At 45.2% G+C, this 27500-nt stretch overlaps 2 protein-coding genes across 2 annotated transcripts in view; both read left to right on the top strand.

The window, feature by feature from the left end:
* The window catches only part of LOC121846981 (dynactin subunit 1-like), a 69950-nt gene extending 50340 nt beyond the window's left edge, over nucleotides 1-19610 (top strand). The window contains exons 5-8 of the mRNA XM_042326221.1: nucleotides 4348-4398; nucleotides 12707-12724; nucleotides 19061-19081; nucleotides 19536-19610. Coding sequence (XP_042182155.1) covers nucleotides 4348-4398; nucleotides 12707-12724; nucleotides 19061-19081; nucleotides 19536-19610 — 165 coding nt within the window. The remainder of the gene's footprint in view (nucleotides 1-4347; nucleotides 4399-12706; nucleotides 12725-19060; nucleotides 19082-19535) is intronic.
* LOC121846980 (dynactin subunit 1-like) overlaps nucleotides 19607-27500 on the top strand; it is a 14516-nt gene continuing 6622 nt past the window's right edge. The window contains exons 1-2 of the mRNA XM_042326220.1: nucleotides 19607-19717; nucleotides 24608-24688. Of these exons, the coding sequence (XP_042182154.1) occupies nucleotides 19607-19717; nucleotides 24608-24688 (192 nt within the window). The remainder of the gene's footprint in view (nucleotides 19718-24607; nucleotides 24689-27500) is intronic.

The following is a 27500-nucleotide window of genomic DNA, read 5'->3' as shown; positions in this document are numbered from 1 at the left end:
GAGGCTTGTAGACTGGAGACCAATAGACCAGTAGACCAGTAGGCTAGAGACTAGTAGGCTAGTAGATTAGTAGACTAGAGACTAGTAGCATAGAGACTAGTAGCATAGAGACTAGTAGACTAGTAGACTAGTAGACTAAAGGCTTGTAGACTGGAGACCAATAGACTAGTAGACCAGTAGACTAGTAGACTAGTAGACCAGTAGACTAGAGACTTGTTGACTAGTAGACCAGTAGACTAGAGACTAGAGACTAGTAGGCTAGTAGATTAGTAGACTAGAGACTAGTAGCATAGAGACTAGTAGCATAGAGACTAGTAGACTAGAGACTAGTAGGCTAGAGACTAGTAGACTAGAGACTAGTAGACTAGAGACTAGTAGACTAGAGACTAGTAGACTAGAGACTAGTAGACTAGAGACTAGTAGACTAGAGACTAGTAGGCTAGAGACTAGTAGACTAGAGACTAGTAGACTAGAGACTAGTAGACTAGAGACTAGTAGGCTAGAGACTAGTAGACTAGAGACTAGTAGCATAGAGACTAGTAGACTAGAGACTAGTAGCATAGAGACTAGTAGACTAGAGACTAGTAGACTAGAGACTAGTAGACTAGAGACTAGTAGCATAGAGACTAGTAGACTAGAGACTAGTAGACTAGAGACTAGTAGACATAGAGACTAGTAGACTAGAGACTAGTAGACTAGGCTAGTAGACTAGTAGACCAGTAGATAGAGACTAGTAGGCCTAGTAGACTAAGACTAGACTAGAGACTTGTAGACTGGAGACCAGTATAGAGACTAGTAGACCAGAGACTAGGACTAGAGACTAGTAGGCTAGTAGATTAGTAGACTAGAGACTAGTAGCATAGAGACTAGTAGCATAGAGACTAGTAGACAGAGACTAGAGACTAGAGACTAGTAGACTAGAGACTAGTAGCACTGAGACCAGTAGACTAGTAGACCAGAGACTAGTAGACTAGAGACCAGTAGACTAGAGACTAGAGCAGAGACTAGGCCAGAGACTAGTAGACCAGAGACTACTAGACTAGTAGGCTAGAGACTAGTAGACTAGAGACTAGGCCAGAGACTAGTAGACTAGTAGACTAGTAGACTAGAGACTTGAGACTAGTAGACCAGACTAGAGCTAGAGACTAGAGACTAGTAGACTAGGACTAGTAGACTAGAGACTAGTAGACTAGAGACTAGTAGGCTAGAGACTAGTAGACTAGAGACTAGTAGCATAGAGACTAGTAGACTAGAGACTAGTAGGCTAGAGACTAGTAGACTAGAGACTACTAGACTAGAGACTAGTAGGCTAGAGACTAGTAGCATAGAGACTAGTAGCATAGAGACTAGTAGACTAGAGACTAGTAGACTAGAGACTAGTAGCATAGAGACTAGAGCCAGAGACTAGAGACTAGTAGAGGCTAGAGACTAGTAGACTAGAGACTAGTAGACTAGTAGACTAGAGACTAGAGGCTAGTAGACCAGACTAGACTAGTAGACTAGAGACTAGTAGACTAGAGACTAGTAGACTAGAGACTAGTAGGCTAGAGACTAGTAGACTAGAGACTAGTAGACTAGAGACTAGTAGATAGAGACCAGCATAGACTAGTAGACTAGAGACTTGTTGACTAGTAGACCAGAGACTAGAGCATAGAGACTAGTAGCATAGAGACTAGTAGACTAGAGACTAGTAGACTAGAGACTAGTAGCATAGAGACTAGTAGCATAGAGACTAGTAGACTAGAGACTAGTAGACTAGAGACTAGTAGACTAGAGACTAGTAGACTAGAGACTAGTAGACTAGAGACTAGTAGACTAGAGACTAGTAGAGACTAGTAGACTAGTATACTATATTTTTATTTTGTCAGGAGTCGTACTGAGACCTTGGGCTCTTATATAGTGCCTTCGGAAAGTTTTCAGACCCCTTGACTTTTCTATTTTTTTGTTATGTTACAGCCTTACTGTTAAATTGACCCCCCCCTACCCCTCCACTCATCAATCTACACACAATACCACATAATGACAAAGCAAAAACAGGTTTTTAGAAATGTTTACTAATTTATAAAAATTTAAAAACTGAAATATCACATTTACATAAGTATTCAGACCCTTTATTCAGTACTTTGTTGAACCACCTTTGACAGCGATTACAGACTCAAGTATTCTTGGGTATGACACTACAAGCGTGGCACACCTGTATTTGGGGAGTTTCTCCCATTCTTCTCTGCAGATCCTCTCAAGCTCTGTCAGGTTGGATGGGGAGTGTTGCTGCACAGCTATTTTCAGGTCTCTCCAGAGATGTTAGATCTGCTGCTGAAAAACATCCCCACAGCATGATGCTGCCACCACCATGCTTCACTGTAGGGATGGTGCCAGGTGTCCTCCAGACATGACACTTGGCATTCAAACCAGAGTTAAATCTTGGTTTAATCAGAGCAGAGGATCTTGTTTCTCATGGTCTGAGAGTCCTTTAGGTGCCTTTTAGAGAACTCCAAGCAGGATGTCATGTGCCTTTTACTGAGTGGCTTCCGTCTGGCCACTCTACCAGAGGCCTGATTGGTGGAGTGCTGCAGAGATGGTTGTCCTTCTGGAAGGTTCTCCCATCTTCCATTTTAGAATGATGGAGGCCACTGTGTTCTTGGGGACCTTCAATGCTGCATAAATGTTTTGGTACCCTTCCCCAGATCTGTGCCTCGACACAATCCTGTCTTGGACAATTCCTTTGACTTCATGGCTTGGTTTTTCTCTGACATTCACAGTCAACTGTGGGACCTTATATAGACAGGGGTGTGCCTTTCCAAATCATGTCCCATCAATTGAATTTACCACAGGTGGACTCCGATCAAGTTGTAGAAACATCTCAAGGATGATCAATGGAAACAGGATGTACCTGAGCTCAATTTTGAGTCTCATATCAAAGGGTCTGAATACTTATGTAAATAAGGTATTTCTGTTTTGTTTTTTTAATAAACATTTTAAAATATCTAAAAACCTGTTTTCGCTTTATGAATAGAATAGAACAAAATGTGGAAAAGGTCAAAGGGTCTGAATACTTTTCCGAAGGCACCGTATAGGTGAGCCCTGAACTACTGCAATTACAGAAACAAACAAATCAAATCAAAAATGCAATCAGAATGAAAACAAGAACATATTCATCATATTCGTCCTCCCTCCTGCTCCTCCTCTTCACCAACCCCCCCCTCTGCTCCTCCTCTTCACCACCCCCCCTCTGCTCCTCCTCTTCACCAACCCCCCTCTGCTCCTCCTCTTCACCAACCCCCTGCTCTTCCTCTTCACCAAACCCCCCTCCTCCTCCTCTTCACCAAAACATCTCCTCCCTCCTGCTCCTCCTCTTCACCAAACCCCCCTCTGCTCCTTCTCTTCACCAAACCCCCCTGCTCTTCCTCTTCACCAAACCCCCCTCCTGCTTCCCAACCCCCCTCTGCTCCTCCAACCCCCCCCACCTCTGCTCCTCCTCTTCACCAACCCCCCTCTGCTCCTCCTCTTCACCAACCCCCCTCTGCTCCTCCTCTTCACCAAACCCCCCTATTCTTCTTCGTTCCCTCTTTTGAAATGGTTTTTATTCTGTCCAGGTTTCCTTCTTCTCACTCTGTCATTTAGGTTAGTATTGTGGGGTAACTACAACGTTGTTGATCCATCCTCAGTTTTCTCCAATCACAACCATTAAACTCTGTAACTGTTTTAAAGTCACCATTGGCCTCCATGGTAAATTCTCTGACAGGTTTCCTTCCTCTCCGGCAACTGAGTTGGGAAGGACGCCTGTATCTTTGTAGTGACTGGGTGTTTTCATACACCATCCAAAGTGTAATTAATAACTTCACCATGCTCAAAGGGATATTCAATGTCTGCTTTTTACCCAGCTACCAATAGGTGCCCTTCTTTGTGAGGCCTTGGAAAACCTCCCTGGTCTTTGTGGTTGAATCTGTGTTTGAAATTCACTGCTCGACTGAGGGACCTTACAGATAATTGTGTGTGTCGGGGGTACAGAGATGAGGTAGTCATTCAAAAAATCCTGTTAATAAACAGAGTGAGTCCATGCAACTTATTATGTGACTTGTTAAGCACATGAACTTAATTAGGCTTGTCATAACAAACATTTCCATTGACATGTTATGTAATAAACAATAAACAGTGTGTGTCTGTGTAGAAACATTCCTTATGTTCACCTCTGTTCCACGGTAGAACACTGACTGACTGACACTTCCCATCACCACCTCCAGAATGATGTCACCGATGAACTCTAACCTTTTAACTTCTGTGACCTCTAACCTCTCACCTTTACACCCCGCCCCCTCCCACCCTCACCCACTCCCTATGACCACACAGCAGCGAGGACCCAAGCCCAAAAAGGTGGTGCACGCTTCTCGAACCTCCTCGGTAACAGCCGGTCGTCATAATAATAATGTGGTAACCGTGGTAACCGTAACCGTGGCTCTGAATGGCCTAGCTGCATGGCAACAAGGCGTCAACTCCATTTCCCCATAACCTCTAGCTCTCCCAGACCGTCTCCCATCCCATCGTTGTTCTCCCTGTCTGTCTTTGTGTACATGCATGTTTCTGTGAGTGACGGCTCATCCCTGTGAGTGACGGCTCATCCCTGTGAGTGACGGCTCATCCCTGTGAGTGACGGCTCATCCCTGTGATTGACGGCTCATCCCTCTGAGTGACGGCTCATCCCTGTGAGTGACGGCTCATCCCTGTGAGTGACGGCTCATATCCCTCTTCCCTGTCCCTCTCCGCCCTCCTCAGTGATCATTGGTTCATACGTGGTCAGCTGTCATGTCGGGACTTGATGCTGTTTACCCAGTAGCATGTTAACTGGGTCTGTTTACCCAGTAGCATGTTAACTGGGTCTGTTTACCCAGTAGCATGTTAACTAAAGATGTTTACCCAGTAGCATGTTAAGTAAAGATGTTTACCCAGTAGCATGTTAACTGGGTCTGTTTACCCAGTAGCATGTTAACTGGGTCTGTTTACCCAGTAGCATGTTAACTGAGGCTGTTTACCCAGTAGCATGTTAACTGGGTCTGTTTACCCAGTAGCATGTTAACTGGGTCTGTTTACCCAGTAGCATGTTAACTGGGTCTGTTTACCCAGTAGCATGTTAACTGGGTCTGTTTACCCAGTAGCATGTTAACTAAAGATGTTTACCCAGTAGCATGTTAACTGGGTCTGTTTACCCAGTAGCATGTTAACTGGGTCTGTTTACCCAGTAGCATGTTAACTGGGTCTGTTTACCCAGTAGCATGTTAACTAAAGATGTTTACCCAGTAGCATGTTAACTAAAGATGTTTACCCAGTAGCATGTTAACTGGGTCTGTTTACCCAGTAGCATGTTAACTGGGTCTGTTTACCCAGTAGCATGTTAACTGGGTCTGTTTACCCAGTAGCATGTTAACTGGGTCTGTTTACCAGTAGCATGTTAACTAAAGCTGTTTACCCAGTAGCATGTTAACTGGGTCTGTACTGTGCTACTCAGTGATGTACTGCTGTCTACACACACACACACACACACACACACACACACGCACACGCGCAGTACGCTTCTGTTGGCTGTCATGATAAATGTCAGGTAGTGAGAGGGTGCAGTGTTGTAGCTGAGATGACCTCTATCTAGACCAGGGGAGCAGGCAAAGGCTGGTCAGTAGTGCACTATATAGGGAACAAGGTGACATTCTGGGCACACGCAGAGACTCCGGTCAGAGAGGAGAGGCCAGCTCAGAGACTCCAGTCAGAGAGGAGAGGCCAGCTCAGCGAGAGAGGGAGAGAGAAGAGGTCATTTCAGAGAGAGAGAGAGAGAGAGGAGAGGAGAGGCAAGCTCAGAGAGAGGAGAGGCCAGCTCAGCTCAGAGAGAGGAGAGGCCAGCTCAGAGAGAGAGGGAGAGGCCAGCTCAGAGAGACAGAGAGAGGAGAGGCCAGCTCAGAGAGACAGAGAGAGGAGAGGCCAGCTCAGAGAGAGAGAGAGAGGGAGAGGCCAACTCAGAAAGAAATAGAGAGAGGAGATGCCAGCTCAGCTCAGAGAGAAGAGAGGCCAGCTCAGCTCAGAGAGAGGAGATGCCAGCTCAGCTCAGAGAGAAAAGAGGCAAGCTCAGAGAGAGGAGAGGCCAGCTCAGAGAGAGAGAGGAGATGCCAGCTCAGCTCAGAGAGAAGAGAGGACAGCTCAGAGAGGAGGCCAGCTCAGCTCAGAGAGAAGAGAGGCCAGCTCAGCTCAGAGAGAGGAGAGGCCAGCTCAGCTCAGAGAAAGGAGAGGCCAGCTCAGCTCAGAGAGAGGAGAGGCCAGCTCAGCTCAGAGAGAAGAGATGCCAGCTCAGCTCAGAGAGAGGAGAGGCCAGCTCCCTACAGTATGGATTTCCTGCTCTGCTCTTGTGCTCAGCAGCGATGTTATTGGGTGTCCAGATCTGGGTTCAAATACTACTTGAAATCTATCAAATACTTTTAGCTTTTGCTGAAGCCTGGCCGGAGTGCCAGATTTTGCAACTAATTTATTGGTTCCATTGCGCCAGGCAAACTCAATCATGTTCGGGTTAAAGTATTTGAAATGAATTTGAATAATATTTGAACTCTGGTCTGGATGTTTACATATTGCTCTCCCAAACAGCCCTCTAGTCTGGGGCCATCTTAGTACGTTACTGGGAGAGTCTGTAGCCACTAACTGTCTGTCTGAGTCCCTAACCAGCAGGTTTACATGAGACTCTATAGAACACTAGTTGTACCGTTTAGCATCTCCAGAACCGGGACCTAGAATGTTCTATATGGTGATGTGTTCTGAAGCGTAGAGGAAGTACAAGTTGTTGTCACTGTCAGCAGTGTTCTGTCTGCTAAGTGTCACGGGGCTGTCAGGACGGTAATCCTACACCTGTATGGCTCTCTGTGGGGTATCTCTCCATCCTGCCCGGGTCACTGACCTCGGATACAGTGACAGTGATTTCACCCTGCTGCTTTTTTAAAGCAGTAACATGATCCCTTCATCTACCTCTTCTCTCCTCCCTCAGTCTGTCCCCTAATTCATCCCCCTCTCCTTCCTTCTGGCCATCCCTCCATCTACCTCTTCTCTCCTCCCTAATTCATCGCCCTCTCCTCCTTATGGCCATTCCTCCATCTACCTCTTCTCCTCCATGAGAAAGAGACTCTTAGTGTTACATTTTTAACGGGAACAGATTTCCCCCCTGGTAATGGATCTACAGATTACAGTCTGTTCTGGCCCAGTAACCTAGAATAGACACACCCAGACTTCAGTCTGTTCTGGCCCAGTAACCTAGACTAGACACACCCGGACTACAGTCTGTTCTGGCCCAGTAACCTAGAATAGACACACCCAGACTTCAGTCTGTTCTGGCCCAGTAACCTAGACTAGACACACCCGGACTACAGTCTGTTCTGGCCCAGTAACCTAGAATAGACACACCCAGACTTCAGTCTGTTCTGGCCCAGTAACCTAGACTAGACACGCCCAGACTACAGACTGTTCTGGCCCAGTAACCTAGACTAGACACCCAGACTACAGACTGTTCTGGCCCAGTAACCTAGACTAGACACACCCAGACTACAGACTGTTCTGGCCCAGTAACCTAGACTAGACACATCCAGACTTCAGTCTGTTCTGGCCCAGTAACCTAGACTAGACACACCCAGACATCCTGATTCTTTACTATTGGACAGCCTGATTTTATACTATTGGACAGTCTGATTCTATACTATTGGACAGCCTGATTTTATACTATTGGACAGCCTGATTTTATACTATTGGACAGTCTGATTCTATACTATTGGACAGCCTGATTCTATACTATTGGACAGCCTGATTCTATACTATTGGACAGCCTGATTCTATACTATTGGACAGCCTGATTCTATACTATTGGACAGCCTGATTCTATACTATTGGACAGCCTGATTCTATACTATTGGACAGCCTGATTCTATAGTATTGGACAGCCTGATTCTATACTATTGGACAGCCTGATTCTATACTATTGGACAGCCTGATTCTATAGTATTGGACAGCCTGATTCTATACTATTGGACAGCCTGATTCTATACTATTGGACAGCCTGATTCTATACTATTGGACAGCCTGATTCTATACTATTGGACAGCCTGATTCTATACTATTGGACAGCCTGATTCTATACTATTGGACAGCCTGATTCCAAAACATTTGTATTTATTTGATATTAAACTCAGAGTATTTTGGTACAGAGAGTGGGTAATAACTAGTTACTGGTACAGAGAGTGGGTAATAACTAGTTACTGGTACAGAGGGCCGGTAATAACTAGTTACTAGTACAGAGAGTGGGTAATAACTAGTTACTGGTACAGAGGGTCGGTAATAACTAGTTACTGGTACAGTTAGTGGGTAATATCTAGTTACTGGTACAGAGAGTGGGTAATAACTAGTTACTGGTACAGTTAGTGGGTAATATCTAGTTACTAGTACAGAGAGTGGGTAATAACTAGTTACTGGTACAGAGGGTCGGTAATAACTAGTTACTGGTACAGAGAGTGGGTAATAACTAGTTACTGGTACAGTTAGTGGGTAATATCTAGTTACTAGTACAGAGAGTGGGTAATAACTAGTTACTGGTACAGAGGGCCGGTAATAACTAGTTACTGGTACAGAGAGTGGGTAATAACTAGTTACTGGTACAGTTAGTGGGTAATATCTAGTTACTAGTACAGAGAGGGTAATAACTAGTTACTGGTACAGAGGGCCGGTAATAACTAGTTACTGTTACAGAGAGTGGGTAATAACTAGTTACTGGTACATAGGGTGGGTAATAACTAGTTACTGGTACAGAGAGTGGGTAATAACTAGTTACTAGTACAGAGAGTGGGTAATATCTAGTTACTGGTACAGAGGGTCGGTAATAACTAGTTACTGGTACAGAGAGTGGGTAATAACAAGTTACTGGTACAGAGGGTAGGTAATAACTAGTTACTGGTACATAGGGTAGGTAATAACTAGTTACTGGTACATAGGGTTGGTAATAACTAGTTACTGGTACAGAGAGTGGATAATAACTAGTTACTGGTACAGAGGGTAGGTAATAACTAGTTACTGGTACAGAGAGTGGGTGATAACTAGTTACTGGTACAGAGAGTGGGTAATAACTAGTTACTGGTATAGAGAGTGGGTAATATCTAGTTACTGGTACAGAGGGTAGGTAATAACTAGTTACTGGTACAGAGAGTGGGTGATAACTAGTTACTGGTACAGAGAGTGGGTAATAACTAGTTACTGGTATAGAGAGTGGGTAATATCTAGTTACTGGTACAGAGGGTTGGTGATAACTAGTTACTGGTACAGAGGGTCGGTAATAACTAGTTACTAGTACAGAGAGTGGGTAATAACTAGTTACTGGTACAGAGGGTAGGTAAGAAATAGTTACTGGTACAGAGGGTCGCTAATAACTAGTTACTGGTACAGAGAGTGGGTAATAACTAGTTACTGGTACAGAGGGTCGGTAATATCTAGTTACTGGTACAGTTAGTGGTACAGAGGGTCGGTAATATCTAGTTACTGGTACAGTTAGTGGGTAATAACTAGTTACTGGTACAGAGGGTTGGTAATAACTAGTTACTGGTACAGAGGGTCGCTAATAACTAGTTACTGGTACAGAGAGTGGGTAATAACTAGTTACTGGTACAGAGAGTGGATAATAACTAGTTACTGGTACAGAGGGTCGGTAATAACTAGTTACTGGTACAGAGGGTTGGTAATAACTAGTTACTGTTACAGAGAGTGGGTAATAACTAGTTACTGGTACAGAGGGTTGGTAATATCTAGTTACTGGTACAGTTTGTGGGTAATCACACATAATCAGACTGAAGTATCCTAATGAGTTGAGCCACTTAGTTGAGCTGCTGGTACTGAACATTGAGGATGACGAACAGCACGGAGCTCTCACCCGGTACCTGGTACCGGCTGCCTTGCTAGCACACATGGCCACCCTCCTGAAGCATCTTATCAGTCGGCCCCACAAGAACAGCTATTCACTGGCCCTCCTGAAGCATCTTATCAGTCGGCCCAACAAGAACAGCTATTCACTGGCCTTCCTGAAGCATCTTATCAGTCGGCCCCACAAGAACAGCCATTCACTGGCCCTCCTGAAGCATCTTATCAGTCGGCCCAACAAGAACAGCTATTCACTGGCCCTCCTGAAGCATCTTATCAGTCGGCCCAACAAGAACAGCTATTCACTGGCCCTCCTGAAGCATCTTATCAGTCGGCCCCACAAGAACAGCTATTCACTGGCCCTCCTGAAGCATCTTATCAGTCGGCCCAACAAGAACAGCTATTCACTGGCCCTCCTGAAGCATCTTATCAGTCGGCCCCACAAGAACAGCTATTCACTGGCCCTCCTGAAGCATCTTATCAGTCGGCCCAACAAGAACAGCTATTCACTGGCCCTCCTGAAGCATCTTATCAGTCGGCCCCACAAGAACAGCCATTCACTGGCCCTCCTGAAGCATCTTATCAGTCGGCCCAACAAGAACAGCTATTCACTGGCCCTCCTGAAGCATCTTATCAGTCGGCGCAACAAGAACAGCTATTCACTGGCCCTCCTGAAGCATCTTATCAGTCGGCCCAACAAGAACAGCTATTCACTGGCCCTCCTGAAGCATCTTATCAGTCGGCCCCACAAGAACAGCCATTCACTGGCCCTCCTGAAGCATCTTATCAGTCGGCCCAACAAGAACAGCTATTCACTGGCCCTCCTGAAGCATCTTATCAGTCGGCCCAACAAGAACAGCTATTCACTGGCCCTCCTGAAGCATCTTATCAGTCGGCCCAACAAGAACAGCTATTCACTGGCCCTCCTGAAGCATCTTATCAGTCGGCCCAACAAGAACAGCTATTCACTGGCCCTCCTGAAGCATCTTATCAGTCGGCCCCACAAGAACAGCTATTCACTGGCCCTCCTGAAGCATCTTATCAGTCGGCCCAACAAGAACAGCTATTCACTGGCCCTCCTGAAGCATCTTATCAGTCGGCCCCACAAGAACAGCTATTCACTGGCCCTCCTGAAGCATCTTATCAGTCGGCCCAACAAGAACAGCTATTCACTGGCGCCGCTTCAGGCTGAGGAGTAAAGTTCACACATCCCAACATGTGCTACATGTTGCTAAGATACAGGAGCGACTGGCATCACCTTACCCCTCCTCTACCCTCCCTTCAGTACAGAACCTTACCCTTCCTCTACCCTCCCTTCAATACATCACCTTACCCCTCCTCTACCCTCCCTTCAATACATCACCTTACCCCTCCTCTACCCTCCCTTCAATACATCACCTTACCCCTCCTCTACCCTCCCTTCTGTACAGCACCTTACCCCTCCTCTACCCTCCCTCTGCTCATTTTATTTGTCTTTATTTCTCTTTCTTCTCCCTCCCCTCTCCACAACTCTCCTACCTCCCCTCTCCCCCTCTCTCCACATCTCTCCTACCTCCCCGCTCTCCCCCCTCTCCACATCGCTCCTCCCTCCCCTCTCCACATCTCTCCTACCTCCCTCTCTCCCCCTCTCTCCACATCTCTCCTACCTCCCCTCTCTCCCCCTCTCTCCACATCTCTCCTACCTCCCCTCTCTCCCCCTCTCTCCACATCGCTCCTCCCTCCCCTCTCCCATCTCTCCCTACCTCCCCTCTCTCCCTCTCCACATCGCTCCTCCCTCCCCTCTACCTCCAGCTCTCTCCTCCCCCTCTCTCCACCTCCCTTCTCCTGCTCTCCAGCTCTCTCCTCCCTCCCCTCTCTCCACCTCCCTTCTCCTGCTCTTCACCTCTCTCCTCCTTCCCCTCTCACGAACTCACTCCTCCCACTTCTCTGTCCATCTGTCTGGGAGGGGGCAGGTAATGATGTAATGTACGAGCAGGGTAGTGGTTGGCAGATCACCATGAACACAAGAGAAGAGAGAAAGAGAGACACAGAGAGCAGGAGAGAGAGAAAGGGAGGGACAGAGTACAGGAGAGAGCCAGGGGAAGATCGAGAGTGAGTGAGAGGGAAAAGGAGGGACACAGAGCAGGAGAGCGATAGAGCAGGAGAGCGATAGAGCAGGAGAGCGATAGAGCAGGAGAGCGATAGAGCAGGAGAGCGATAGAGCGAGCCAGAGGTTTGCCTTTTTCATCACAGTAGGATGCCAGATCAGAGAGAGAATTAATCAGACAGAGAAGAGGGAAGGTCTGAGGAAGGAAACTATACAATCTGGCAACCCTGCAGAGCAGAGTCGAGCGTTGTGATTATACGACTGGCAACCCAACCCTGTATCACGGATGGAACAGAAAGGACTAAACAGAAAGGTTTATAGAGGGGCTGTCTGCGAGAAACAAAAAGGAGTCTGATCTGCGGCCATTTGCACAGGCTACAGCTTCCTTCCCTGTCTGAGCTGAACTGAGCTGCTACTGCCTGCTGTCTGTTGGCTGTCTGTCTGCCTACCTCACTGACTGGCCGTCTGACCGTCTGTTGGCTGTCTGTCTGTCTGTCTGTCTGTCTGTCTGTCTGTCTGTCTGTCCGTCTGTGTGCTCTCACAATGTGTAACTGAGTATCTCTCCTATGTGTGTGTGTGTGTGTGTGTGTGTGTGTGTGTGTGTGTGTGTGTGTGTGTGTGTGTGTGTGTGTGTGTGTGTGTGTGTGTGTGTGTGTGTGTGTGTGTGTGTGTGTGTCTTCTTCTCTTGCCAATATGATGAGACAGACTCCTGCCCCCAGGAAGGTACAGAGCACCATCTGATGATGTTTATTATGGGATGTTGTTGTTGTCATCTTTTAGTTGGTAAATTTGTGTTAACGGAGCTGTGATCTAGATAGGTGCTTAATCCATTCCTCATTTCATTAGGGGGTTATGCAAACGTGTCTGTTTTATATTGTTGTTGTATAATTATCTGCCTATGTAGAATATAGCTCCTGGGTTATGTTAACAGCTCATTAGAATATGGTAACAGGGCATTAGAATGTGTTAACAGCTCATTAGAATACGTTAACAGCTCATTAGAATATGGTAACAGGGCATTAGAATGTGTTAACAGCTCATTAGAATATGTTAACAGCTCATTAGAATATGTTAACCGCGCATTAGAATATATTAACAGCTCATTCTGATATGTTAACAGCTCATTAGAATGTTAACAGTGCATTAGAATATGTTAACAGCTCATTAGAATGTTAACAGGGCATTAGAATGTGTTAACAGTTCATTAGAATATGGTAACAGCTCATTAGAATATGTTAACAGGTCATTAGAATATGTTAACAGCTCATTAGAATACGTTAACAGCTCATTAGAATGTTAACAGGGCATTAGAATGTGTTAACAGTGCATTAGAATATGTTAACAGCTCATTAGAATATGTTAACAGCTCATTAGAATATGTTAACAGCTCATTAGAATATGTTAACAGGGCATTAGAATATGTTACCAGCTCATTAGAATATGTTAACAGCTCATGAATTAGTTCAGGTGATTGGGTGTTTGGATCAATGCCAGTCTATTCAGGAAGTACACTGACATTTCAGTGCTTCAATGCTTTTCAATGAGAAACGTGTCATTACAATTTGGTTAACTTTCTGAATTGACTAGAGTTGAAATGGAATTGACCTCGATGCCTTGTTATCTTGCTGTAATGCCCCTATCTGGTGCAGTTCACACATCCATACAACCTAGCTGTTTTACATTTGAGTCCAGTCCATAATAAGACCTAGCTGTTTTACATACCAGTCCATAATACAACCTAGCTGTTTTACATACCAGTCCATAATAAGACCTAGCTGTTTTACATACCAGTCCATAATACAACCTAGCTGTTTTACATACCAGTCCATAATAAGACCTAGCTGTTTACATACCAGTCCATAATACAACCTAGCTGTTTTACATACCAGTCCATAATACAACCTAGCTGTTTTACATACCAGTCCATAATAAGACCTAGCTGTTTTACATACCAGTCCATAATACAACCTAGCTGTTTTACATACCAGTCCATAATACAACCTAGCTGTTTTACATACCAGTCCATAATAAGACCTAGCTGTTTTACATACCAGTCCATAATAAGACCTAGCTGTTCTACATACCAGTCCATAATAAGACCTAGCTGTTCTACATACCAGTCCATAATAAGACCTAGCTGTTTTACATACCAGTCCATAATACGACCTAGCTGTTCTACATACCAGTCCATAATAAGACCTAGCTGTTCTACACGAGTTGTTTTACATACCAGTCCATAATAAGACCTAGCTGTTTTACATACCAGTCCATAATAAGACCTAGCTGTTTTACATACCAGTCCATAATAAGACCTAGCTGTTTTACATACCAGTCCATAATAAGACCTAGCTGTTTTACATACCAGTCCATAATAAGACCTAGCTGTTTTACATACCAGTCCATAATAAGACCTAGCTGTTTTACATACCAGTCCATAATAAGACCTAGCTGTTTTACATACCAGTCCATAATAAGACCTAGCTGTTCTACATACCAGTCCATAATAAGACCTAGCTGTTTTACATACCAGTCCATAATACGACCTAGCTGTTTTACATACCAGTCCATAATACGACCTAGCGGTTTTACATACCAGTCCATAATACGACCTAGCTGTTTTACATACCAGTCCATAATAAGACCTAGCTGTTTTACAAGAGTTGTTTTACATACCAGTCCATAATAAGACCTAGCTGTTTTACATACCAGTCCATAATAAGACCTAGCTGTTTTACATACCAGTCCATAATAAGACCTAGCTGTTTTACATACCAGTCCATAATAAGACCTAGCTGTTTTACATACCAGTCCATAATAAGACCTAGCTGTTTTACATACCAGTCCATAATAAGACCTAGCTGTTTTACATACCAGTCCATAATAAGACCTAGCTGTTTTACATACCAGTCCATAATACGACCTAGCTGTTTTACATACCAGTCCATAATAAGACCTAGCTGTTTTACATACCAGTCCATAATAAGACCTAGCTGTTTTACATACCAGTCCATAATAAGACCTAGCTGTTTTACATACCAGTCCATAATACGACCTAGCTGTTTTACATACCAGTCCATAATACGACCTAGCTGTTTTACATACCAGTCCATAATAAGACCTAGCTGTTTTACATACCAGTCCATAATAAGACCTAGCTGTTTTACATACCAGTCCATAATAAGACCTAGCTGTTCTACATACCAGTCCATAATAAGACCTAGCTGTTCTACATACCAGTCCATAATAAGACCTAGCTGTTTTACATACCAGTCCATAATAAGACCTAGCTGTTTTACATACCAGTCCATAATACTACCTAGCTGTTTTACATACCAGTCCATAATAAGACCTAGCTGTTTTACATACCAGTCCATAATAAGACCTAGCTGTTTTACATACCAGTCCATAATAAGACCTAGCTGTTTTACATACCAGTCCATAATAAGACCTAGCTGTTTTACATACCAGTCCATAATAAGACCTAGCTGTTTTACATACCAGTCCATAATAAGACCTAGCTGTTTTACATACCAGTCCATAATAAGACCTAGCTGTTTTACATACCAGTCCATAATAAGACCTAGCTGTTTTACATACCAGTCCATAATACTACCTAGCTGTTTTACATACCAGTCCATAATAAGACCTAGCTGTTTTACATACCAGTCCATAATAAGACCTAGCTGTTTTACATACCAGTCCATAATAAGACCTAGCTGTTTTACATACCAGTCCATAATAAGACCTAGCTGTTTTACATACCAGTCCATAATAAGACCTAGCTGTTTTACATACCAGTCCATAATAAGACCTAGTTGTTTTACATACCAGTCCATAATAAGACCTAGTTGTTTTACATACCAGTCCATAATAAGACCTAGTTGTTTTACATACCAGTCCATAATAAGACCTAGCTGTTTTACAAGAGTTGTGTTGGAGAGAGTTATTTTTTTTTATCGTTATTTTGCGATCACTATAGTGTTTCTATTTAAATATAACCACATTGCCCCACCCTTTCATTTGAATCTCATGCCATTGTGTCCTTATGCATATAAAGAGGGAGGACGTTGCCTCGCTGTGACATCATATCCTCTAAGATACGGTATCACAGACAGGTCAAAAGCGTCGGGAAAAAAGAGAGAATGGGGTTCATTGGCCCCGTAGTCTATGACATGTAGTCATGTTAACCTGAAGGATGGATTCTATCTACCTCCTGACCCAGATGACGGCAGGACAACGCTCCTCAGCTGCCCATATTCTACTACACTCTTAGAAAAAAAGGGGCCATGTTGAACTTAAAAGGGGTCTACGCCTGTCGCTATAGGATAACTTGTTGAAGGAACACTTTTTGGTTCCAGGTAGAACTATTTTGGTTCCAGGTAGAACTCTTTTGGTTCCAGGTAGAACTCTTTTGGTTCCAGGTAGAACTCTTTTGGTTCCAGGTGGAACTCTTTTGGTTCCAGATAGAATCCTTTTGGGTTCCGTGAGGATCCCTTTCAACAGAGGCCCTGGAACCAAAAAGGGTTCTCCCTGGAACCAAAAGGGGTTCTCCCTGGAACCAAAAGGGTTCTACCTGGAACCAAAAGGGTTCTCCTATTGTGACATCCGAAGAACCCTTTTGAACCCTTTTTTGTACCAGTGTAGTGATCTAACTACATCCCATCGGTGGGGTCAGAGGAGTTAGGGTTACGGTTCACTCCCTCTTGTCTGTATCAGACATGTTGTTTCCCACTACGGACACAATGCAGCCATTTATCAGAAAGACGCTGGTGGTACCAGTCATTTATCAGATAGTTCAACCTCGGTGAGACAAAGAGACAGAGACTATGTGTGGCCAGAGACCAACTGCCAGACACAGAGGCTTTCAGGAGGAATGTTAGCACAAGAGGCACTCTTCTCAATCGCCAAGAAAACATCAGTGTGGTGTCCTGTCATCCTGCTATAACCTGTTCATCCTGCTATAACCTGTCCATCATGCTATAACCTGTTCATCCTGCTATAACCTGTTCATCATGCTATAACCTGTTCATCCTGCTATAACCTGTTCATCATGCTATAACCTGTTCATCCTGCTATAACCTGTTCATCATGCTATAACCTGTTCATCCTGCTATAACCTGTTCATCATGCTATAACCTGTTCATCATGCTATAACCTGTTCATCCTGCTATAACCTGTTCATCATGCTATAACCTGTTCATCCTGCTATAACCTGTTCATCATGCTATAACCTGTTCATCATGCTATAACCTGTTCATCCTGCTATAACCTGTTCATCATGCTATAACCTGTTCATCCTGCTATAACCTGTTCATCCTGCTATAACCTGTTCATCATGTTATAACCTGTTCATCATGCTATAACCTGTTCATCCTGCTATAACCTGTTCATCATGCTATAACCTGTTCATCATGTTATAACCTGTTCATCATGCTATAACCTGTTCATCATGCTATAACCTGTTCATCATGTTATAACCTGTTCATCATGCTATGACCTGTTCATCCTGCTATAACCTATTCATCATGCTATAACCTGTTCATCCTGCTATAACCTGTTCATCATGCTATAACCTGTTCATCATGCTATAACCTGTTCATCCTGCTATAACCTGTTCATCATGCTATAACCTGTTCATCCTGCTATAACCTGTTCATCATGCTATAACCTGTTCATCATGCTATAACCTGTTCATCATGCTATGACCTGTTCATCATGTTATAACCTGTTCATCATGCTATGACCTGTTCATCATGCTATAACCTGTTCATCATGCTATGACCTGTTCATCATGTTATAACCTGTTCATCATGCTATGACCTGTTCATCATGCTATAACCTGTTCATCATGCTATAACCTGTTCATCATGCTATGACCTGTTCATCATGTTATAACCTGTTCATCATGCTATGACCTGTTCATCATGTTATAACCTGTTCATCATGCTATGACCTGTTCATCATGTTATAACCTGTTCATCATGCTATGACCTGTTCATCATGCTATGACCTGTTCATCATGCTATAACCTGTTCATCATGCTATGACCTGTTCATCATGTTATAACCTGTTCATCATGCTATGACCTGTTCATCATGCTATAACCTGTTCATCATGCTATAACCTATTCATCATGCTATAACCTGTTCATCATGTTATAACCTGTTCATCATGCTATAACCTGTTCATCATGCTATAACCTGTTCATCATGCTATGACCTGTTCATCATGTTATAACCTGTTCAATTGTCTTGCGGTGGAGACATTTGTAGAACCACTCAGAAGGTGATGAATGGCAGTGTTATGCTTTAGACAACATGTGATGTGGTTGTCAGACTTCCTGTCCTCATCAGCTGATCTGACTGTACTGATGTTATACCTGGTTTCAGCATGCCACTAACACTTCTGTTGGTGCTTTTTCTCCTCTCTCTTCCTGTCTCTTCCTCTCCTCTCCTATCTCTTCCTGTCTTTAACTCTCCTAACCTCTCTTATATATTCCTCTCCTAACCTCTCCTCATCTTCCTCTCCTAACCTCTCCTCCTCTTCCTCTCCTAACCTCTCCTCCTCTTCCTCTCCTAACCTCTCCTCATCTTCCTCTCCTAACCTCTCCTCCTCTTCCTCTCCTAATCTCTCCTCTCTTCCTCTCCTAATCTCTCTTATCTCTTCCTCACCTAACCTCTCCTATCTCTTCCTCTCCTAAACTCTCCTCCTCTTCCTCTCCCATCTCCTCCTGTCTCTTCCTCTCCTATCCTCTCGTATCTCTTCCTCTCCTAACCTCTCCTCCTCTTCCTCTCCTAACCTCTCTTATCTCTTCCTCTCCTAACCTCTCCTCTCTCTTCGTCTCCTAACCTCTCCTCTCTCTTCCTCTCCTAATCTCTCCTCTCTCTTCCTCTCCTAACCTCTCCTCTCTCTTCGTCTCCTAATCTCTCCTCTCTTCCTCTCCTCTCTCTTCTTCTCCTAACCTCTCCTCTCTCTTCCTCTCTCTCTCTTCCTCTCCCCTCTTTTCCTCACTCTTCCTGTCTTCTCCTCTCCTCTCTTGTCCTCTCCACTGCTCTTCAGACTACGGCCAGAAGGCCCAAGGTGAGCCCAATCTTCTACAGAGGCATTTTGTTCCTTATCTTCTTGAGTGAACTCAGTCTTTTTTTTCACTTCTAAGTTTTTCAAACTTTTATCTTTATCTTTTATCTTTATTTTTATTCTTTATATATATATATATATATATTCTCACTCATAACTAATATTTTTATTACATAGGTCTGTATTAATCCATCTGTCTTCTGGTGAATGTCAGAAGCTTTGCCAGACATTACATTTTCTATACCAAATTTCACAGTGATGTGTTTGTCTGGTCCCTGGTGTCTAACCCTTGCTGGGGTCATTATGGTCTAACCCTCATCTCTCTCCTCCTCTCTACTCCTCTCTCTCTCCTTTCCTCCTCTCTCTCTCCCTTTCCTCCTCTTTCGTCCTCTCTCCCCCTCTCTCTCCCTCTCTCTCCCCCTCTCTCTCTCTCTCTCTTCCTCTCTCCCCCCTCCAGCCCAGCCGTCCTGCGGGAACCGGAGCCTCAAGGCGGGGCCCTCTGGGTCTGTGTCTGCCTCGGCTGGAGAGATGAGCAGCAGCGAGCCCTCCACCCCGGCACAGACCCCCTGGGGGCCCCATCATCCCCTCACCCGGGGGCTCCTCTCCCCTTCAGCCCCCCCACCTCCACTCCCCAGCAAGGTACAGTGGATGACTAACTGTACTGTATGGCTCACTGTGATACTGGAGTGATGTAATACCCTCAGGTGTAATGACACAGTAAACACAAGCTGTTCTCCCTCATTTAGTCACCTGTTAACAGGTGTACTGTCTTGGGTTAGACGTGTACAATATATAGTAAGCCATTTTTTTCTCCATAATTTCATGGAGAACCCAGAATCTCTGGTGGCACAGCGATGCCTTAAACCACTGCGCCACCCAGGAGGCTATAGCAAATAGCCATAAAGATTCTGTATGTTTTTAAAGACTCATTTTACCTGGTGTCTAAGTGTGTAAATGTTAGCTTTACTCTGTAGTACAGATGTCGGATTTGAATAAATATTTAACATGTATAATGGCCACCAGGGGGCGGCTGGAAGCAGTGTTTTTTTAGGCTACAGTATAACAACGCACTACTGTATCTAGTGGGCTGTGGTTTTGGGGAAAGGTTCTACAAACCGATCGTCCTCATACCATCAAGTATCAAATATTCTCACGGCTCGCAAAAGCATTGTGAACTGCCGTAGCGCTGTGGTCTGAGCAGCACGATCGGAGCGTCATGGAGATCGCGCCCAGTGGTGTGCAGTAGTTTTGACGCTTTTTGTGGACTTTTATTAAAGTTTATTAACGTTTATTTAAGGTTACCGCAATTTGGAATGAGATTTGAAGGCAGCATCACGTGATAACGCATTTACATTCTACGGAGCGCCAGACGTTTGTAGCAGCAGCGTTAGAAACTAAGCAATTCAGTGAACTACTATCGCAAAGAAATAAAAATATCTCTCACGAATAACAAGTAAACAAGTAACATAATGGATCTCCTCAGTACCTGTGAATGAATGAATGACGGCCTAGGAACAGGGGCAGAACGACAGATTTGTACCTTGTCAGCTCGGGGATTTGAACTTGCTAGTCCAACTACTTGCGGTTACTCTAACCACTAGGCTACCTGCCTCCTCTACACTCTAACCACTAGGCTACCTGCCTCCTCTACACTCTAACCACTAGGCTACCTGCCTCCCCTACACTCTAACCACTAGGCTACCTGCCTCCTCTACACTCTAACCACTAGGCTACCTGCCTCCCCTCTACACTCTAACCACTAGGCTACCTGCCTCCCCTACACTCTAACCACTAGGCTACCTGCCTCCTCTACACTCTAACCAGTAGGCTACCTACCTCCTCTACACTCTAACCACTAGGCTACCTGCCTCCTCTACATTCTAACCAGTAGGCTACCTACCTCCTCTACCTCTAACCACTAGGCTACCTGCCTCCTCTACACTCTAACCAGTAGGCTACCTACCTCCTCTACACTCTAACCACTAGGCTACCTGCCTCCTCTACATTCTAACCAGTAGGCTACCTGCCTCCCCCTACACTCTAACCACTAGGCTACCTGCCTCCTCTACACTCTAACCCACTAGACTACCTGCCTCTACACTCTAACCACTAGGCTACCTGCCTCCTCTACATTCTAACCACTAGGCTACCTGCCTCCTCTACAAACCACTAGGCTACCTGCCTCCTCTACATTCTAACCACTAGGCTACCTGCCTCCTCTACACTCTAACCACTAGTCTACCTGCCTCCTCTACATTCTAACCACTAGGCTACCTGCCTCCTCTACACTCTAACCACTAGGCTACCTGCCTCCTCTACATTCTAACCACTAGGCTACCTGCCTCCCCTACACTCTAACCACTAGGCTACCTACCTCCTCTACATTCTAACCACTAGGCTACCTGCCTCCTCTACATTCTAACCACTAGGCTACCTGCCTCCTCTACACTCTAACCACTAGGCTACCTACCTCCTCTACACTCTAACCACTAGGCTACCTGCCTCCTCTACACTCTAACCACTAGGCTACCTACCTCCTCTACATTCTAACCACTAGGCTACCTACCTCCTCTACACTCTAACCACTAGGCTACCTACCTCCTCTACACTCTAACCACTAGGCTACCTACCTCCTCTACATTCTAACCACTAGGCTACCTGCCTCCTCTACATTCTAACCACTAGGCTACCTGCCTCCCCTACACTCTAACCACTAGTATATTGAGTTGCACACACCTTTGCCCTCACAATTGCCTCAATTCATCAGGGTCATGGACTCTACAAGGTGTCTCAAGCGTTTCACAGGGATGTTGGCCCATGTTGACTCCAATTTTTCCCACAGTTGTGTCCAGTTGGCTGGATGTCCTTTGGGAGGTGGACCATTCTTGAAACACACAGGAAACTGTTGAGTGTGAAAAACCCAGCAGCGTTGCAGTTCTTGACACAAACCGGTGCTCCTGGCACCTACTACCATACCCCGTACAAAGGCACTTCAATATGTTGTCTTCCCCATTCACCCTCTGAATGACACACGAACACAACCCATGTCTCAATTATCTCTAGGCTTAAAAATCCTTCTTTAACCACCTGTCTCCTCCCCTTCATCTACACTGATTGAAGTGGATTTACATCAATAAGGGATCATATCTTTCACCTGGTCAGTGTATGTCATAGAAAGAGCATGTTTTTTAAAAGGTTTTGTACACTCAGTAAATAGACTGTCATAATTAGTGTCTCATCCATCTCTCAGGAGGAAGTCGCTATGGCAACTCAGGTGCAGTGCTGTGGTTTGATAGTTTGGTGTGTGTGTAGTGTGTGTGGTGATGTTACGGGTGTGTTTAGTGTGGTGGTGTGATGTGATGGTGTGTGTGTGGGTGGGTGGGTGTGTCTGTGTGTGTGTGTGATGTGTTTAGTGTGTGTGGTGATGTTATGTGTGTGTTTAGTGTGGTGGTATGATGTGATGGTGGGTGTGTGTGTGGGTGTGTGTGATGTGTTTAGTGTGTGTGTGTGTGTGGCTTCATGTTAATCTGGAGTGTTGTTCCACACTAACAATTAACACTGTCAGTATTTTAGTGTCCCCGCTGCCTAACCCCCAACAGCTGTATTAACTATTCTCTCTCTCTCTCTCTGTCTCTCTCTCTCGCTCTCTCTCTGTCTCTCTGTCTCTCTCTCTCTCTCTCTCTCTCTCTCCTCTCTCCCTCTCTCTCTCTCTCTCTCTCTCTGTCTCTCTCTGTCTCTGTCTCTCTCTCTCTCTCTCTCTCTCTCTCTCTGTCTCTGTCTGTCTCTCTCGTCTCTGTCTCTCTCAATTTCCCTTCAACCTTCCCTCTCTCTGTCTCTTTATTGTCTCTCTCTGTCTCTCTCTGTCTCTGTCTCTCTCTGTCTCTGTCTCTCTCTCTCTGTCTCTCATACAAAGTGAATATATAAAGTGAAAAACAACAAAAATTAACAGTCTCTCATTACACATCTCTACCTTTCAAAACTCTAAGACTCTTACAAATGTCTCTATTATATGTATATACAGTGTTCTAACAATGTACAAATGGCTAAAGGACACAAGATAAAATAAATAAGTCATAAATATCTCTCTGTTTCTTACAATGGTGTTTGTTCTTCTCTCTGTTTCTCTCTTTCTCGTGGCTCTCATCTCTGTCTCTCTTTCTTTACTTGCTGTGATGTTTCTCTCTGTGGAATTTCACCCAGTAGATATGGGAAACATATGTTTTCAAAGCAAGTGAAGTAGATAATAAATAAAAGTTAACAGGTGGCAACAGGTCACACATCTTGCTGCTGTGATATTTCACCCAGTAGATGTGGGAGTTTATCAAAATTGGGTCTCTAATATGGTCATGCATTTGGCAGGAGGTTAGGAAGTGCAGCTCAGTTCCCACCTCATTTTGTGGGCAGTGAGCACATAGCCTGTCTTCTCTTGAGAGCCAGGTCTGTCTACGGCGGCCTTTCTCAATAGCAAGGCTATACTTACTGAGTCTGTACATAGTCAAAGCTTTCCTTAAGTTTGGGTCAGTCACAGTGTTCAGGTATTCTGCCACTGTAGGGTGTGTTTGTGTTTATGAACAGATTTCCTGGACCAGCTTGCTTAGGGGACTCTTCTCCAGGTTCATCTCTCTGTAGGTGATGGCTTTGTTATGGAAGGTTTGGGTATCGCTTCCTTTTAGGTGGTTGTAGAATTTAACGGCTCTTTTCTGGATTTTGATAATTAGTGGGTATCGGCCTAATTCTGCTCTGCATTATTTGGTGTTTTACGTTGTACATATAGGATATTTTTTGCAGAATTTTGCATGCAGAATCTCAATTTGGTGTTTGTCCCATTTAGTGAATTCTTGGTTGGTGAGTGGACCCCAGACCTCACAACCATAAAGGGCAATGGGCTCTATGATTGATTCAAGTATTTTTAGCCAGATCCTAATTGGTATGTTGAAATTTATGTTCCTTTTGATGGCATAGAATGCCCTTCTTGCCTTGTCTCTCAGATCGTTCACAGCTTTGTGGAAGTTACCTGTGGAGCTGATGTTTAGGCCAAGGTATGTATAGTTTTTTGTGTGCTCTAGGGCAATGGTGTCTAGATGGAATTTGTATTTGTGGTCCTGGTGACTGGACCTTTTTTGGAACACCATTCTTTTGGTCTTACTGAGATTTACTGTCAGGGCCCAGGTCTGATAGAATCTGTGCCGAAGATCTAGGTGCTGCTGTAGGCCCTCCTTGGTTGGAGACAGAAGAACCAGATCATCAGCAAACAGCAGACATTTAACTTCAGATTCTAGTAGGGTGAGGCCGGGTGCTGCGGACTGTTCTAGTGCCCTCACCAATTCATTAATGTATATGTTGAAGAGGTTGAGGCTTAAGCTGCATCTCTCCCCCTCTCCCCCCTCTCCCTCCCTCTCCCCCTCTCTCCCCCTCCCCTCCCCCCCCTCTCCCCCCCTCTCCCTCCCCCTCCCTCCCCCTCCCCCCCTCTCTCTCCCCCTCTCCCTCCCCCTCTCCCCCCCCCTCCCCCTCTCCCTCCCTCCCCACCAGGAGGAGGAGTCTCTGCGAGGTCAGGTGAAGGATCTGGAGGAAAAGTTAGAGACTCTGAGGATGAAGAGGACAGAGGACAAGGTACCGTTATTTCTATCATGTTTATTCATATACCTAATTGTGATTATTATTATGTTTATTATGATTTAGATGATTTTTTTTTGCAAAATAACTATGAATTAACAGACTTGTTTTCTAATAATTGTCAACATATAACATCACTTTAAGGTGTGGGATGTTCACTTTATTTCAAGGAACCATAGCAGGTCTGGGGGGGAATGAGGGATGGTTCACAGGGGTTTCTGGGTGGGGAGTGACCAATGGGTGGGTTTCTGGGTAGGGAGTGACCAATGGGTGGGTTTCTGGGTGGAGGGTGGGTTTCTGGGTGGGGAATAATGGGTGGGTTTCTGGATGGGGAGTGACCAATGGGTGGGTTTCTGGATGTGGAGTGACCAATGGGTGGGTTTCTGGGTGGGGAGTGACCAATGGGTGGGTTTCTGGGTGGGGAGTGACCAATGGGTGGGTTTCTGGGTGGGGAGTGACCAATGGGTGGGTTTCTGGGTGGGGAAGTGACCAATGGGTGGGTTTCTGGGTGGGGACCAACCAATGGGTGGGTTTCTGGGTGGGAACGACCAATGGGTGGGTTTCTGGGTGGGAACAACCAATGGGTGGGTTTCTGGGTGGGGAACAACCAATGGGTGGGTTTCTGGGTGGGGAAACAAACCAATGGGTGGGTTTCTGGGTGTGGAACGACCAATGGGTGGGTTTCTGGGTGTGGGAACGACCAATGGGTGGGTTTCTGGGTGGGGAGTGACCAATGGGTGGGTTTCTGGATGTGGAGAGACCAATGGGTGGGTTTCTGGGTGGGGAACAATCAATTGGTGGGTTTCTGGGTGTGGAGCGACCAATGGGTGGGTTTCTGGGTGGGGAACAACCAATGGGTGGGTTTCTGGGTGGGGAACAACCAATGGGTGGGTTTCTGGGTGGGGAACAACCAATTGGTGGGTTTCTGGGTGTGGAACAACCAATGGGTGGGTTTCTGGGTGGGGAACGACTAATGGGTGGGTTTCTGGGTGGGGAGTGACCAATGGGTGGGTTTCTGGATGTGGAGAGACCAATGGGTGGGTTTCTGGGTGGGGAGTGACCAATGGGTGGGTTTCTGGGTGGGTGTGACCAATTGGTAGGTGTCTGGGTGGGGAGTGACCAATGGGTGGGTTTCTGGATGGGGAGTGACCAATGGGTAGGTTTCTGGGTGGGGAGTGACCAATGGGTGGGTTTCTGGGTGTGGAACGACCAATGGGTGGGTTTCTGGATGGGGAACGACTAATGGGTGGGTTTCTGGGTGGGGGAGTGACCAATGGGTGGGTTTCTGGGTGTGGAACGACCAATGGGTGGGTTTCTGGATGGGGAACGACTAATGGGTGGGTTTCTGGGTGGGGGTGACCAATGGGTGGGTTTCTGGATGTGGAGTGACCAATGGGTGGGTTTCTGGGTGGGAGTGACCAATGGGTGGGTTTCTGGGTGGGGAGTGACCAATGGGTGGGTTTCTAGGTGGTGACCAACCAATCGGTGGGTTTCTGGTTGAGGAACAACCAATGGGTGGTTTCTGGGTGGGGAACAACCAATGGGTGGTTTTCTGGGTGGGGACCAACCAATGGGTGGGTTTCTGGGTGGGGAACAACCAATGGGTGGGTTTCTGGGTGGGGAACAACCAATGGGTGGGTTTCTGGGTGGGGAACAACCAATGGGTGGGTTTCTGGGTGGGGGAACAACCAATGGGTGGGTTTCTGGGTGGGGAACGACCAATGGGTGTGTTTCTGGGTGGGGAACGACCAATGGGTGGGTTTCTGGGTGAGGAAACGACCAATCGGTGGGTTTCTTGGTGGGGAAACGACCAATGTGTGGTTTCTGGGTGGGGAGCGACCAATGGGTAGGTTTCTGGGTGGGGAGTGACCAATCGGTGGGTTTCTGGGTGGGGAGTGACCAATCAGTGGGTTTCTGGGTGGGGAGTGACCAATCGGTGGGTTTCTGGGTGGGGAGTGACCAATCGGTGGGTTTCTGGGTGGGGAGTGACCAATCGGTGGGTTTCTGGGTGGGGAACAACCAATGGGTGGTTTTCCCTGTGGCTCCTGCTTTTTATTTTACGTCCATGGCGAATTAAGTAGTTTGACAAAAAGTGTTCAAAAGTATGTAACAAGTCTTTAAAATATAGCTAGCTAATATATCGTTTTTATTTTCTAGAAACATAGCTAACATTCGCTATACTGCAGTGATGATGGTGGGAGTTAGCTAGCTAGCTTCGACCAGAAATGTCAATTTAGCTATCTACTGTGCGTGTACTACTGTCATGCCATCAAAAAATCTACGTACACAGATAAGAATCACATTTATCAAATTAAATTTATTTATAAAGCCCTTCTTACATCAGCTGATATCCCAAAGTGCTGTTCAGAAACCCAGCCTAAATCCCCCAAACAGCAAGCAATTAACAGACAATTAACTTCAAGTAGATCGTTTTGATTTTACTTATCTCATCATCCCTTGCTCAATTGGGTAGCTAATTCCAGAGATTTGATTGAAGGAACAATCGAGCCAATGGTTAAGCGGCTGTGGTTGTGCCAGAGAGAACTGATTGGTTAGGAGTAAAAGGTCCTGTCCCCAGAGCTGCTCAAATTAAATTTTTACTTGCAAATCTCTCTCCACAAACTTACAAAACTTTCTACAAGTTTACCAATCTCTTGGTAACGTGACAATAGTGACAGAACTTAAGAGCGCGCGCAGAATCAAAATCTACAAGTGTATTTTTCACAGCAGAATATTATATTATTATTATTATTATAATTATATATATTCATACTTGTAACAATTCTGAAAATACATTTTCCAAAACTTG

Source organism: Oncorhynchus tshawytscha, linkage group LG08, assembly GCF_018296145.1.
Source record: "Oncorhynchus tshawytscha isolate Ot180627B linkage group LG08, Otsh_v2.0, whole genome shotgun sequence".
In the NCBI taxonomy this organism is placed as follows: Eukaryota; Metazoa; Chordata; class Actinopteri; order Salmoniformes; family Salmonidae; genus Oncorhynchus; species Oncorhynchus tshawytscha.
The sequence above is the reverse complement of the archived record's forward strand: the minus strand, read 5'-3'. Positions and strand labels throughout refer to the sequence as shown.